General features: G+C 38.6%; 1 protein-coding gene across 1 annotated transcript in view; it reads right to left on the bottom strand.

The window, feature by feature from the left end:
* The window catches only part of LOC124798531, a 35873-nt gene extending 27567 nt beyond the window's left edge, over positions 1–8306 (bottom strand). The window contains exon 1 of the mRNA XM_047261979.1: positions 7767–8306. Coding sequence (XP_047117935.1) covers positions 7767–8047 — 281 coding nt within the window. The 5' untranslated portion in view covers positions 8048–8306. The remainder of the gene's footprint in view (positions 1–7766) is intronic.
* Positions 8307–13852: the final 5546 nt, after the last annotated feature.

The raw sequence follows: 13852 nt of genomic DNA, 5'->3' as shown, positions 1-13852 counted from the left end.
TCTAAAATAGTTTTTAAGATAAGCAAATTTAAAGTTTTGAATACAAATTAAACTGACCATTTCCGAAGGTTCAGAAAATGCAAAACATAAAAACTTTAAAAATTTATATAAAAAAAAACTGTAAGAGATACAGCAAAAAAAAATTGCAGGTGTTGTCAGGATGGTATTAGAACCATTTGAGCCAAATTTCATGAAAATCTAAGGAGGTGGGTGTAAAATTTATTTTTTATTGGGTGATTTGATATGGAATGACCCTATATCAAAGCTTCACATGCGGCTTATGACCTGCCCGCAGCCTGGTGTTCACATTGTGCAGTGGCCACACACACCTCATGGTGTATGTTATCTTACATTGGTCAGTGACATACTCTTAATGCTGCTCTCTCTTTGACTACTCACTTTTTTTTTTTTAGGTTTTTGGCTATCTGGCATGACACCCACATTTTCATTCTGACTAATCTGAACATATCAACCACATATTTGTAGTTGAACAGTGAACCCCCTACTATTATAACAAATATGTGTTAAGTATTATAATATATCTTATTCTAGTTTCTTCATTTTCCTTTGTACACTGGAATACAGCCCAAAACTGATCATGATTTTGAACCAATAAAACTATTTACAACAGAAGCAGTTACTTACCTGGGTCTACTATGAACCTCAGTTGTGGTTGTCCTTCTAACCACATTTTATGAATACTGTAATAATTTTACAAGAAAATAATGTGCTAAGATCTATAGTGCATGATAGTAATGTTGTGTCATCCTTTTGAGTACAATATTTGACTCATCGTGAGAGCATGTTGACTCAGTTTTTCTGGTGGGCTGAGGGGAGGACATGCATGGGGAATATTGGTATGTTCACATGCCTAAAGTCAGTTTTCCAAATGTACTGCAGATAGTACAAGGAGCATAGTCAGCAAATACATGGTTCGGGAGCCACCAGTAGGTGTAATGATGAAGAGAATCAAACAACAATGTATAATATGGACCAACTTAGTAAGGCAGTGCAGTTATTTAGATGCTATCCTAACATTTGGGAGGACAGAGCTTGTTCTGTCTTAGGTTTCTCTAAATCATTTCCGGCAAATGCCAGCATGGTTCCTTCATCAAGGCTACAGCCAATCATCTATCCTCTCCTCATAAAATATACTAAATATTCTGTATGTATGTATACAGAGGTGTCCCAGGCGGAATGGTCAATATTCAGAGGTCTGGCAGCAACGAAGAGGAGGAGATTATTGTTTAATGTCCCATTGACGAGGTCATTAGAGACAGAGTGCAAGCTCATATTAGGGAAAGATGGAGAAGGAAATCAGTTCTGCTCTTTCAAGGGCACCATCCCAGCATTTGCCATAAAAGATTTAGGTAAATCATGGAAAACCAATACTGGATGCCCACACATGGGTTTGAACCGTCATCCTCCTGTATCCGAGGCCAGTATGCTAACCACTGCACTACCTCACTCGGTGCAACAATGGTGATTTGAAGCAGAAAAGTCTAGTAACCATGTGCTTTCAAATGAATACCATTAAGAGCTATGAGCACTTGTTCATCTTCACTGCTGCAAAATACCTCTTCTACTGAACATGCATTCATAGCCCACGTTTACTACACATTTTTTTCTTGTTTTGGTCTGTACTACCATCTCCCAAAATATGTAAAGCAAAGAGCTTGCAGCAGAAGATATGTTTCACAGTAACTAAGACGACGGCGTGCTCAGTCTTAAGGTATGCTCAGTCTTAAGGTATGCATTTTAGAGTGCATGTTTACTAGATTTTTTGTTTCAAATGATCATACATGAATACTGATAATTCCTCCTAGTACATCCTGTATTTTTGAGATACTTATTTTCATTGTATTATTTTGACAAATCCCGTATCATTATATGATCCCAGGAAGAATAAATAAAAGAACAGGTTTCAGTTTGTGTGATGTTAATTTTATCCTCTACTAAATTATCTACATGACTAGGTTGGCTGTTAAAGATTTTTATGCTGAATATCTCACTTTTTTCTACGCCACATGACTGATGGTTAGTGTAAATCATTTCTCATTCTAGTGTTACATCTATGAACTGTGGTTGATTGTTGAAAAAAAACTTCGTAGGGAAATAAATGTAATCCTCATTACATGCCCTCCTGATTTGTTTCCCTAAATCACTTCAGGCAAATGCCGGGATGGTTCCTTCGAAAGGTCATGGCCAACTTTCTTCACAACCCTTCCTTAATCTGATGGGATCAATGATCTTTCATTTTGGCCCCTTTCCCCAAAATCTACCAACCTGCGTCATTACACAGTTTACACATTGATGAGTTACTCCACAACATTGTGTCATAAAATGTTGGCAATTAAAATATGAAAAGTATGTCAAATTTTTAAGATTTTCACCTCCAAAATCAAATATTATCTCCAATTCAAAAGTTACAGAGCTGCTTCTTTGAGATCATTAACATGGGACTTCCAGTTAGTTCCGGGGTTTGGTGTGATGGATGCAGTAGTTTTTTTCACTGGGGGGACTGCAGTGGCGTGGGTGTTGGGAAAATGGATCAGGCTCAGCAGTGGTTATGTAGGATTTGCAGCAGAGATAGGAAGATAGTGGAACAGGAGGGGAAAATTGCTGCCCTTCAGGCTGAGCTAGATCAGGCTAGGGAAGATCTGGACAGGTTAAAGAGGGAGAAGGGCAAAGAGAGGTGGGAAGTGGCAACAGGTAGCAGAAGGAACAGGCCTAGAACTAAGTCTGACAGTTTTGTGGTGAATGTCAAAAATGAGTTTGACCTGTTGCTTCAGTTAGAAACTGATGAGCCTCAAGCAGAGGTAGGTGTAGACAGGACACAACAAACTTTCAATAGGAAATTGAAAAAGAATGTAGGAAAGTCATCGAAAAGGAAGAAAGTTTTGTTGTTAGGCAGTTCTCATGCCAGAGGTGTAGGCCAACTTCTGCAGGAGGAATTAGGACCAGAATACCAGCTCACAAATTTTTTCAAACCAAGTGCTAGTCTGGATCAGGTGACAGAGGATTTAGGTTCACTCTGTAAAGGATTTACCAGGGAAGACACCGTGGTTATTGTGGGAGGGCCAGGGAACAGCATCGACAGAGATCCTGGGTACAGTATAGAGTGTGACCTGGTAAAGATTGCGTCGGCATCGAGACACACCAATGTTGAATTTGTATCTGTCCTGAGACGCCATGACCGGCCTCGTTTGAACTCTTCTGTTGGGAGAGTTAATTTGGAGTTGGAACGGCTGCTTGTGTCGGGTGCGGGGGCTCATATTGGTGTGGTTCCTGTTGATTATCTCAGTAGGTGGGACTATACCAGGCACGGCCTACATCTCAACAGGAAAGGGAAGGGGAAACTGGCTGGGGTAATAGCAGGAAATTTAAGGGGTGGAGGCACTGCCATGAATGGTAAAATACCAGTGGTTACAGGTGTTGGAGCAGCACCTTTTTTAGGATAGGTAAGACAGAAAGATGTCAAGTTTTACGAGAGGTCAGGATTGAAACAAATCTTCAGTTTAGGAAAGAAATTCAACAGCACAATTCTAGCACATTGGATCACCAATCACAGCTATCAATTATAAAATTTCACCAATCACCAGAAATTTTATCTCCACCAAGTTGTATCTCAGTCCTAGGTAATTGCATTGATGAATTAAAGTCACCCTACCCAGTTGACATAATCTGCCTCTCTGAACACCATGTGACCACTGGTATAGGAACTAGGCCTAAGCACAATGAGAAACTCAGACAGGAGAGTACTGCAAATGTTAGAATAAGGAAAGGGTCTCATAAAAGTATGATTAAAAATAATGTAAGTATATTTCATCAAAATATTGGGAGTTTAAAGAATAAAGTAGATGAGCTTCTGGTTTGTTTGGAAGATTTAGAAGCTGAGAATGAAATAGATATACTATGCCTGTCTGAGCATCACATTGTTACTGATATGGATAAGGTAAATGTAAGTGGTTATAAGCTCTCTGCACATGTAATGAGAGAAAACATGGAGAAAGGAGGAGTTGCCATATATGTCAAAAGTTATCATTGTGCAAAAAGTATAGAAACAAAAAAGTTTTGTGTAGAGAAACATATAGAAGCATGTGCCTGTGAGCTTAAATAAAGGCACATTTATAATTGTAACTGTATATAGGTCCCCATCAGGAAATTTTCATCTATTTCTGAAAAATTTGGACTCCTTGTTGTGCTATCTGTCAGACAGGGGGAAGCAAATTATTATTTGTGGGGACTTCAATGTAGATTCTCTGAAAGAGGGTAATAGGAAAAATGACCTTGAAGTATTACTCGGTTCTTTCAATTTGACACCCGTTATTGATTTTCCTACTCGGGTGGTAAAGGATAGCAGCTCACTGATAGATAACTCCTCCAAAGTAGTACATTCAGTCAACAATTTAACAATTGCAAATTTCAGGGAAAGCCTACAGCAGTTAGACTGGGATGAGGTGTACCGTGAACCTGATGCCAATTTAAAATATAATTTATTTCATGACATTTTTGTAAATGCATTTGAAAACTGCTTCCCCAAGAAAATAGTTAAATATAGTCGTAAGAAACCTTGTAACAAACCATGGCTTACTAAGGGTATAAAAATATCTTGTAACCGGAAAAGGGAAATGTATCTGACAGCAAGAAAGAGTAGTGACCCAGAAACTATCAAAAATTATAAAAACTACTGTGTTATATTAAGAAAAGTTATTAAAAAATCCAGGAGTATGTGTATTATGTCTGAAATCAGCAACTCTGATAATAAAATTAAAACAATTTGGAATATTATTAAAAGAGAAACAGGTCAACCAAGAGCAGAGGAAGACAGTATTACCATCAAATTGAATGAAAACTTTACGAACAAAAAGTCAGAAGTTGAAAATATTTTTAATAATCATTTTCTAAATGTTGTGGATATAGTAGGATCCAGGTGTTCATTAGAAGATGCTAGGCTGTTAATGGAAGAGGCCATACCTATGCAATTTGATACAATTGAAATCTCACCCACTTCTCCCTCTGAAATTAGGAAAATAATAAACTTGCTTAAAAGCAAAAACTCACATGGAATTGATGGCATTTCCAGCAAAATACTAAAAGCTTGTTCTCAACAGATAAGTAAGATTCTCAGCCACCTGTGTAATAGCTCTCTGGAACAGAGCATTTTCCCTGATAGACTGAAATATGCTATTGTTATACCTTTGCATAAAAAGGGGGATAGATCTGATGTCAACAATTACCGTCCAATCTCCCTTCTAACAGCTTTATCCAAAATTTTTGAGAAAGTAATGTATTCAAGAGTAGCTTCACATATCTGTAAAAATGAAGTACTAACAAAATGTCAGTTTGGTTTCCAGAAAGGTTTTTCAACAGAAAATGCCATATATGCTTTCACCAGTCAAATTTTGAATGATCTGAATAACCGAACACCACCCATTGGGATTTTTTGTGATCTCTCAAAGGCTTTTGATTGTGTAAATCATGAAATTCTGCTAGACAAGTTCAAGTATTGTGGCATGAGTGGGACAGTGCAAAAATGGTTTAATTTGTACCTAACTGGAAGAGTGCAGAAAGTTGAAATAAGTAGTTCTCGTAACATGCAAAGATCAGCACATTCCTCAAACTGGGGAACTATCAAGAATGGGGTTCCACAAGGGTCGGTCTTGGGTCCTTTGTTGTTCTTATTATATATTAATGACTTGCCATTCTATATTCATGAAGAGGCAAAGTTAGTTCTCTTCGCTGATGATACAAGTATAGTAATCACACCTGAGAAACAAGAATTAACTGATGAAATTGTCAATACTGTCTTTCAGAAAATTACTAAGTGGTTCCTTGTAAACGGACTCTCACTGAATTTTGATAAGACAAAGTACATACAGTTCTGTACAGTGAATGCTATGAAGCCATTAATAAATATAGACCTTAATCAGAAGCATATAGCTAAGGTAGAATACTCCAAATTTTTAGGTATGTCCATTGATGAGAGATTAAATTGGAAGAAACACATTGATGATCTGCTGAAACGTTTGAGTTCAGCTACTTATGCAATAAGGGTCATTGAAAATTTTGGTGATAAACATCTTAGTAAATTAGCTTACTACGCCTATTTTCACTCATTGCTTTCATGTGGCATCATATTTTGGGGTAATTCATCACTGAGGAATAAAGTATTTATTGCACAAAAGCGTGTAATCAGAATAATAGCTGGAGTCCACCCAAGATCATCCTGCAGACATTAATTTAAGGATCTAGGGATATTCACAGCAGCTTATCAGTATATATACTCTCTTATGAAATTTATTATTAACAACCAAACCCAATTCAAAAGTAATAGCAGTGTGCATAACTACAATACTAGGAGAAAGGACGATCTTCACTATTCAAGATTAAATCTAACTTTGGCACAGAAAGGGGTGAATTATACTGGCACTAAAGTCTTTGGTCACTTACCAAATAGTATCAAAAGTCTGACAGATAACCAACAAGTATTTAAGAAGAAATTAAAAGAATTTCTGAATGACAACTCCTTCTACTCCACAGAGGAATTTTTAGATATAAGTTAAGAAAAAAAAGAAAAAAAAATATTATAAAAAAATAATAATAATAAAAAATAAAGAAAAACAAAAAAAACACAAAAAAATAAAGTTGTTATATTAACTTAAGTATGTTGTTAAATTAACCTAATTATGTCATGTATTGGAAAATTCGACTCGTTCCACATCATTACGAAATATCGTATTCATGATCCATGGAACTATTATTAATCTAATCTTATCGATAAACACCTAAGAATTTAGAATACTGATTTAATCTCACATTGTTTCAAATGGTGTGATCAGCCCTTGTGTGCCACAGAATTTTAAGTACCTTCTGTGTGTTATCCAAGTTCATTAACAGTTCATTTGCAGAAAACCACTTACTAATTTTTATTTAAATATTCAAGTGCTCAATGTTCTCCATTAGGTTTGATTGCAATACTTGCATCACCAGCAAAGAGAATTATTCCTGCTTCTTGGATATATGATGGCAGATCATCTATAAATAAGAAAAAGAGTGGACCCAATATGAATACCTTGATCCACCTAGCATAGTGATTATTCCCCATTCTGCAGAGTAAAATCTCTGGGTCTCTTAATGAATCATTTTTTCCCCTTCTGGTTAGGTAGAACGAAAACTAGTAAGCAACGTGACAAACTAACTCCCTTTTTCAGTATGTAACTAACATACTCATCACAGAGAAATGCACAGGAAAAATTGTTGAAACTGATTAATGATCTTAACTTACAGTATTACTGAATTTCCACACATGATAAGAGGATACAAAAAGTGTCACACAATCAATCAATAAACTTATGATCCATACTAAGGGGCATAAATTACTTTCATATACAGGTTTCACAGGAATCTCTATTGTGTATTTCTTATTCAAGTTTATTATCCTATGGAAACAATCAGACTAATATACATTGCTGCTCTCCTCACATTATTATGACAGGAAAACACATGTACGAGATAAATTACCAAGAAACAACTTAAGGATAACAGAAAATGCAATTTTTTGGCAGGTGCGAGTGCTCTCGTCTATAGCCTGTACTTCATTAGCTCCTCACATTAATATTACACTTTAAAAACTCTCTTCGCATGATGAAACCTTAATAGTAACCCAAAACATGAGACATTACTTTTTTATAAAATGTGGCACGAAGTTCGACTGACATTGTAGACTATCTATATATTTCTCCAAGTCAACAATGTTCATATACCTGAAGAACTTCGCAACCAGGAATATATGCGTCGTCGACCGTAATTCACCAAAAACTTGAATTACATCGTTTATCAGTGGATATTTTGGCAAAAGTTCTACATTCAGGTTTATTCTGTACGGCCCATCCGGCTCTAACACACTTTCTAAACAGTACAGTCCATTTACAGTCCTCACAAAACGCCCAATAACTCTGACATTGACGTTAGACCAATTATCTAGATCATTAACAAGCGACAACACTTCCACTGTCATTGGAACGTGAGGCAGAACGGTTTCCATACTGATGTTGAATGAATTTTCTGAATTACAAATCCTAATTGCAAATTAACGTCGATCTTCGAATACGACAGAAACAGCAATAACGTCCTCTTTGGGTATATAATGTTCTATATTTAAAAAAAATTGTAGTAGATGTGCCTAGTAAATTCATAAAATTCGTATTTGTTCCATTCGGCTACTCAACAGTCCTTCACACAACAAAACAAATCGTCTAACACTATGTTCGCGCGCCGACTTTCAAACATTCAACACACTAGACTTGACCAATGGCCACTGTTTCCTTGTTTCGATAAAAGTGTATCGATATGTGGAACTGTTTCAGCACAGTCTAACATGTTAGACTGTGGTTTCAGTGTTTCGGAACGGCTGCGGTTCACTGTTTCGAAACAGTGGTGTTTCATTCCGCCCCTGTCTCGGATAACCGGACCAGATTCGATCTCGAGCCAGACACAGAAACTGTATCGTTGTTTCAAAATAAGGCTGTTTCAGTCCACCTGTGATTGGAACGGACTAATTGTATCGAAACAGTGATGTTTTATTCCGCTCTGTGACGGACGAGATTCGGGCTCGGCCCAGGTACTGAAAACACAACAACTTTCAAGAGTGTCGAAATCTTTTTGACAAGCAATAGCATGAAGCTTAAGATATCCGAAAATAAAGCTTCGTTTCTAGCTGACTGTCCTATTCCGAAATGGCGTAACATCTGCTTTATAAAGACTAACCAAACAATAAAACAATGCATACTATTCACATTCAAAATAATAAATGTGTGATCTCATTCAGTTAAATTACACTTTTTTATAACATACGCTTCTCTGTTCATGTACAGTAATCATATTAAGAAACACAAGTAAGGCTACAACATTTTGAATAACAAAAGGCGTAGAATGACAGTTATTAGACATATACTTAAATTTGATGTAGGTATAATTGCAAGCAATCTGTTTGACATATCACTGATAGTGTATTGGTGAGCGGGAAGGGCTGGGAGGCATGGTGAATTTATAGTAACGATTCGAAACACCTTGCAAGACAAAATTTTTTTCCGTTATATTTTGTTGTTTCTTCGAATTATTTGGCGTTATTTGTGATCCTATAGTCACTGTGCCTATTATCCACAATGATTCCCTTTGTGTGCATGGAAATTAGCAGGATGGGTATATTACCCATACTAACGGAATGTGGGAATCCCAGTAGCATATCCATTGTTTCTGCAGTTTGCTCCCACTTCCAGTTTCGTTCGTGGTGGTTCTTCTGTCTTCAGCTATGGCTGTTCTCAGCCAATTGAAAAGTATGAAAGTCGCACGACACGAAAGCAGCGCATTTGCTGCAGGAAATACGAAACCGCCAAGACGCCTAAGTGATAGTTTCATACTTTCTGCGACATGATTAACGCTTTCGCACCTCATTTGTGTTTATATGGACATACTTATACAGTAGACATTCAAGATGATAAAACGTGTAGGTTTATTAGATTGAAAACACAAACTGTTTCACTGTTTCGAAACATTACATTGTACTGTTTCATTTGTTTCGAAACAGTTACGTGTTTCAGTCTGCCCATCTCTACAACACACACATGAATGATGATCTGCAGCGCTGGCGGCGTGAGAAAAAAGAAGCAATACCATTCCTATTGAGAGAGGGACGCATATCGACGAATGACTAAAATTCGGACATACGCCTGGCACTTGGCTGAAATCTGATAATGGTCACGTGACGTCTCACCGATCGTGTGTGACCGACAAAATTACGAAACCATTGTTTCGATCGCAGGTAAATATTTGTCACTATTTAAGTTGTGTTCTTATGTTCCTACCTGACTAGACCCTCGAAAATCGCGGCATATTCCAAACTAACTACAAAGTATTGGTGAAAAGCAATACTATGAACACAGTGATCTCCATACTCACATAGATCACTGTATAAACATGATTGCCCCTGTTCCACCCACAGCAGTTTACCTGTATGCTTAGGTTGATCGCTTACTACACCATCGGGAATCGCGGCGTATCCGAAAATTAACACCCAAATAATTGTGACAAGCAAGAATATATCATTGCTGCTGCTCGTTTTACCTGCAACAATTGAAGCTGTACTCTATGACGCGTCGACACTGAGCTTGAAACATGTTACAGAACATTTTTCTAGTTATTTGATGTGGATACTGTTAGGAAACGTGTTTTCAAATGTTTCAAAACAAAGAAACATGTCACTGCATACCCATCTGCACTCAACAACAACACTCAGACTGAAACACCACCAACAGAAGAAGAGGAAACTACTGCAAGCCCTTCTGCAGTCACAGCAACATCAGTACAGAAACGCCACCGACAGAAGAAGAGAAATCAACTGCAAGTGATATGTGCAGTACAATAGAATAGAAACTATATTAATCAAAATATCCACGGGTGTACTGCCGGTCTGCAGTGTCAAATGGGCACAATATTTCGGCGATCATACATGTCGCCATCGTCAGGTGAACTGACGGACTGAGCTCCTGTGAACGTGCCGGTACGGAGATCCGCACGCTATGGCTACTCAGGGGGAATTGGGTTCGGTGGCGGTGGCGGCCGATTTAAATACCCTCCGCCCGCGGCGCACTCCGTCCGCGCCCCGCGCCATGGTCGCGCGGTGGAACAGATTGCGACGGCGTCTGAGATGACATCGGTGTGATGGCTCTGTCCGCCGTGGTCGTCACAACTATACGCGAATTACTCTTGATTACCCCAATCGCTGGTTCCCAAGCCTTGCTGAGATTATAGCCACAGTCACGGTTTATGAGGTCGTCGTTGGTGCGAATTTCAATGGCCTCTCTAACAACGCTGTCCCAGTATCTCGACGGCTGTACCAGAATCCTCGTGCGTTCATACACCATAGCGTGATTTTCCGACAAACAATGTTCAGCGACCGCCGACTTGCTCGGATACATCAGTCGATTGTGCCTCTCGTGTTCACAGCATCGATCCTCGACGGTACGCCTCGTCTGACCAATATACGACTTGCCACACTGACACGGAATCTGGTACATACCGGCTTTCCTCAAACTGAGGTCATCTTTGGCGCTCCCCACCAGTCCACGAGTTTTATTCGGAGGACAAAACACAGTTCCGACCCGGCGTTTCTTCAAAATGCAGACTATTTTCCCCGAGACTGCGCCTGTATATGGAATAAACGCAGCGCCTACCTCCTCCCTCGTGATTTCATCCATCTCCACAGGTTGTGCTGTAGTGGTTGGGCAGAGAGCACGTTGAATGTGCCACTCTGAGTACCCATTTTTTCGAAATACAGTTCTCAGATGTTCCAATTCCTGGGGTAGACTCTCTGCGTCAGAGATAGTGCACGCCCTATGTACTAGAGTTTTAAGTACCCCATTCCTCTATGAAGGGTGATGGTGGTGGTGGTGGTTAGTGTTTAACGTCCCGTTGACAACAAGGTCATTAGAGACGGAGCGCAAGCTCAGGTTAGGGAAGGATTGGGAAGGAAATCGGCCGTGCCCTTGCAAAGGAACCATCCCGGCATTTGCCTGAAAAGATTTAGGGAAATCACGGAAAACCTAAATCAGGATGGCTGGAGACGGGATGGAACCGTCGTCCTCCCGAATGCGAAGGGTGGTGGCAGCTGTCTGCGTGCAAATAGAGATCCGTGTGCATTGTCTTCCGATACACCCCATGACCTAGGGTGCTGTCAGCCCTTCTCTTGACCAAGACATCAAGGAAAGGTAATTAACCTTCCATTTCAGTCTCCATAGTGAATTTGATGATGGGGTGTATGGAGTTTAGATGTGTCAGGAAGTCAAGGAGTTTATCCATACCATGTGACCATCCCCAGACTGTCCAGCACACTGAACCTCGACACTAATCTGCCGGGAGGATTTGTATCAGGGACCAGCACACATTCCTGCCTGGAAAGCTGTGCGTTAGACCACATGGCTAACCGGGCAGGCTTTGTAGTACATACTTGAATATCATCTGTAGCTGTGACATAACATCACTCACAAACTGTATAACAAGAGTGATCAAAGAATCTTCTTCAATAACAGACCATGTAGCAACAGACATAGAAATAAAGCACTGTCAATTACATGTTCAAAATACAGGCCTATCAGAATCACCTCTGTCAGGTATTAAAAGCAAATATTTATGAGGAAAAATCTGCTAAACTGAATGCATCTGAAAGGATCTTCACAGAATCAAACCAATGCCAGTTTTCATACCAGTTACAACATGAAAGGTGGGAGAAGTGTATACAGAAACAAATCTAAACAAACTGTTTAATAAGTTGAGGGCAATATTTAAACTAAAATTTGTGGAACCATTTTCCAAAACACTGCATTTCATTGGAGCTTCAAAAACATATAGGTGACCAGAGATATAAAAAAATCATCTGAAACCTTAAGATATCTCACATCCATTGCAAATAGCCAGACTGAACCAGCTTCTTCAAAATTTTACAAAAATTACAGAAAACTTATAGAAATGTATTGATAGCTGCAAACAATTCCAAACAGCAACAAAAACAAAGCAATCTGGAAAATAATCAAACAGCAAAGCAGCAAATCTTGGAAAAAATCTGGAAACACATATTAAAAGCAAAAATGTTTAAATCTGCAACTCAAAGGAACTAGCAAACTTTGTGAACCAATACTTCAGCAGCATTGCTAAGAAACTGCGAGACAAATTTCCAGACACCCATGTTCTATGCCAACAGAACCAACCACCACACTCAGTCATGCTGTTTCCAGCAAAAATGAAACGGTGGCCAGGTAATACACCAATTAAACACTAAAAAATCCACAGAATTAGACGAAATCCCGGTCAGTGTCCTTAAGAAATGTATGAACAACATCAAACTCCATTAACAATAATAATTAATAAATCTCTCATATTTGAATGCTGTCCTGAATACCTGAAACAAGTAAAAGTAATGCCAATACTAAAAAATGGTGATGCAGAAAATTTATGATGCTACAGACCAATTTCTTTGTTATCTTACATTTCCAAATCAATAGAAGCCATAATGAAAGGCAGCCTAATGAAGTATTTTAATAAACACAATCAGCTCTGAAATGAACAATTTAGTTTCAGGCTCACTAGAGATACTTGTTCAGTGCTAGAACAGTTTACTAAAGCTGTGCTCAAAGCACTAGACAAGGGCGACAGTGCAACAGGCATTTCTTTTCTTTTCTTTTTTTTATCTATAAAAGGCATTTGATGTTGTTGACCATAGATTTTTCTACGCCTATTAGAATCATTAGGAATAAGGGCTATGGCACAGAATTGGTTTAAATCATATTAAGAAAACCCTTGACAAGGAGTTGAAATCACGCATATTTCTAGAAGGCCAACAGTAAATCACTTATCAGAAACAAAATACATTAATGTTTCAACGTTTTCGTGACTACTTGTGTGCAAGTCAGTACCAGAGGAATCAATGTACTGGACATAATCAGCATCTTGAGAGTTGCTCCTGCTCTCTCCCAATATTTGCTGTTTGACTGAAGACTTTTTGTCATTGAATGTATGCTTTTCTGGCAACTGCTTTGATGTTCTGTCCTTTGCTGCTGCATCTGATTGCTGTTTAACTGGTGTAATGGTAAGGACAGTTGATTTTCATTTCTTTCGACCTCTTGGTGTTTTCCTTGCGTCAATCTTAGAAAATGGCCAAATTTGCACAGGATGTTTAATTCTGTTTGCTGATCTTATCTGATGTACAATATTCTCCACATTATTATCTGCAGGTGTGCTAACATCTTCTGCTAGTGCGTCATCGACTGTTTGTTGCTGAGTTGGTAGTGGTCGGTCC

This window comes from Schistocerca piceifrons, chromosome 5 (genome assembly GCF_021461385.2).
Source record: "Schistocerca piceifrons isolate TAMUIC-IGC-003096 chromosome 5, iqSchPice1.1, whole genome shotgun sequence".
NCBI lineage: Eukaryota > Metazoa > Arthropoda > Insecta > Orthoptera > Acrididae > Schistocerca > Schistocerca piceifrons.
Note: the sequence above shows the minus strand (reverse complement) of the source record. Positions and strands in the feature narration are given on the sequence as shown.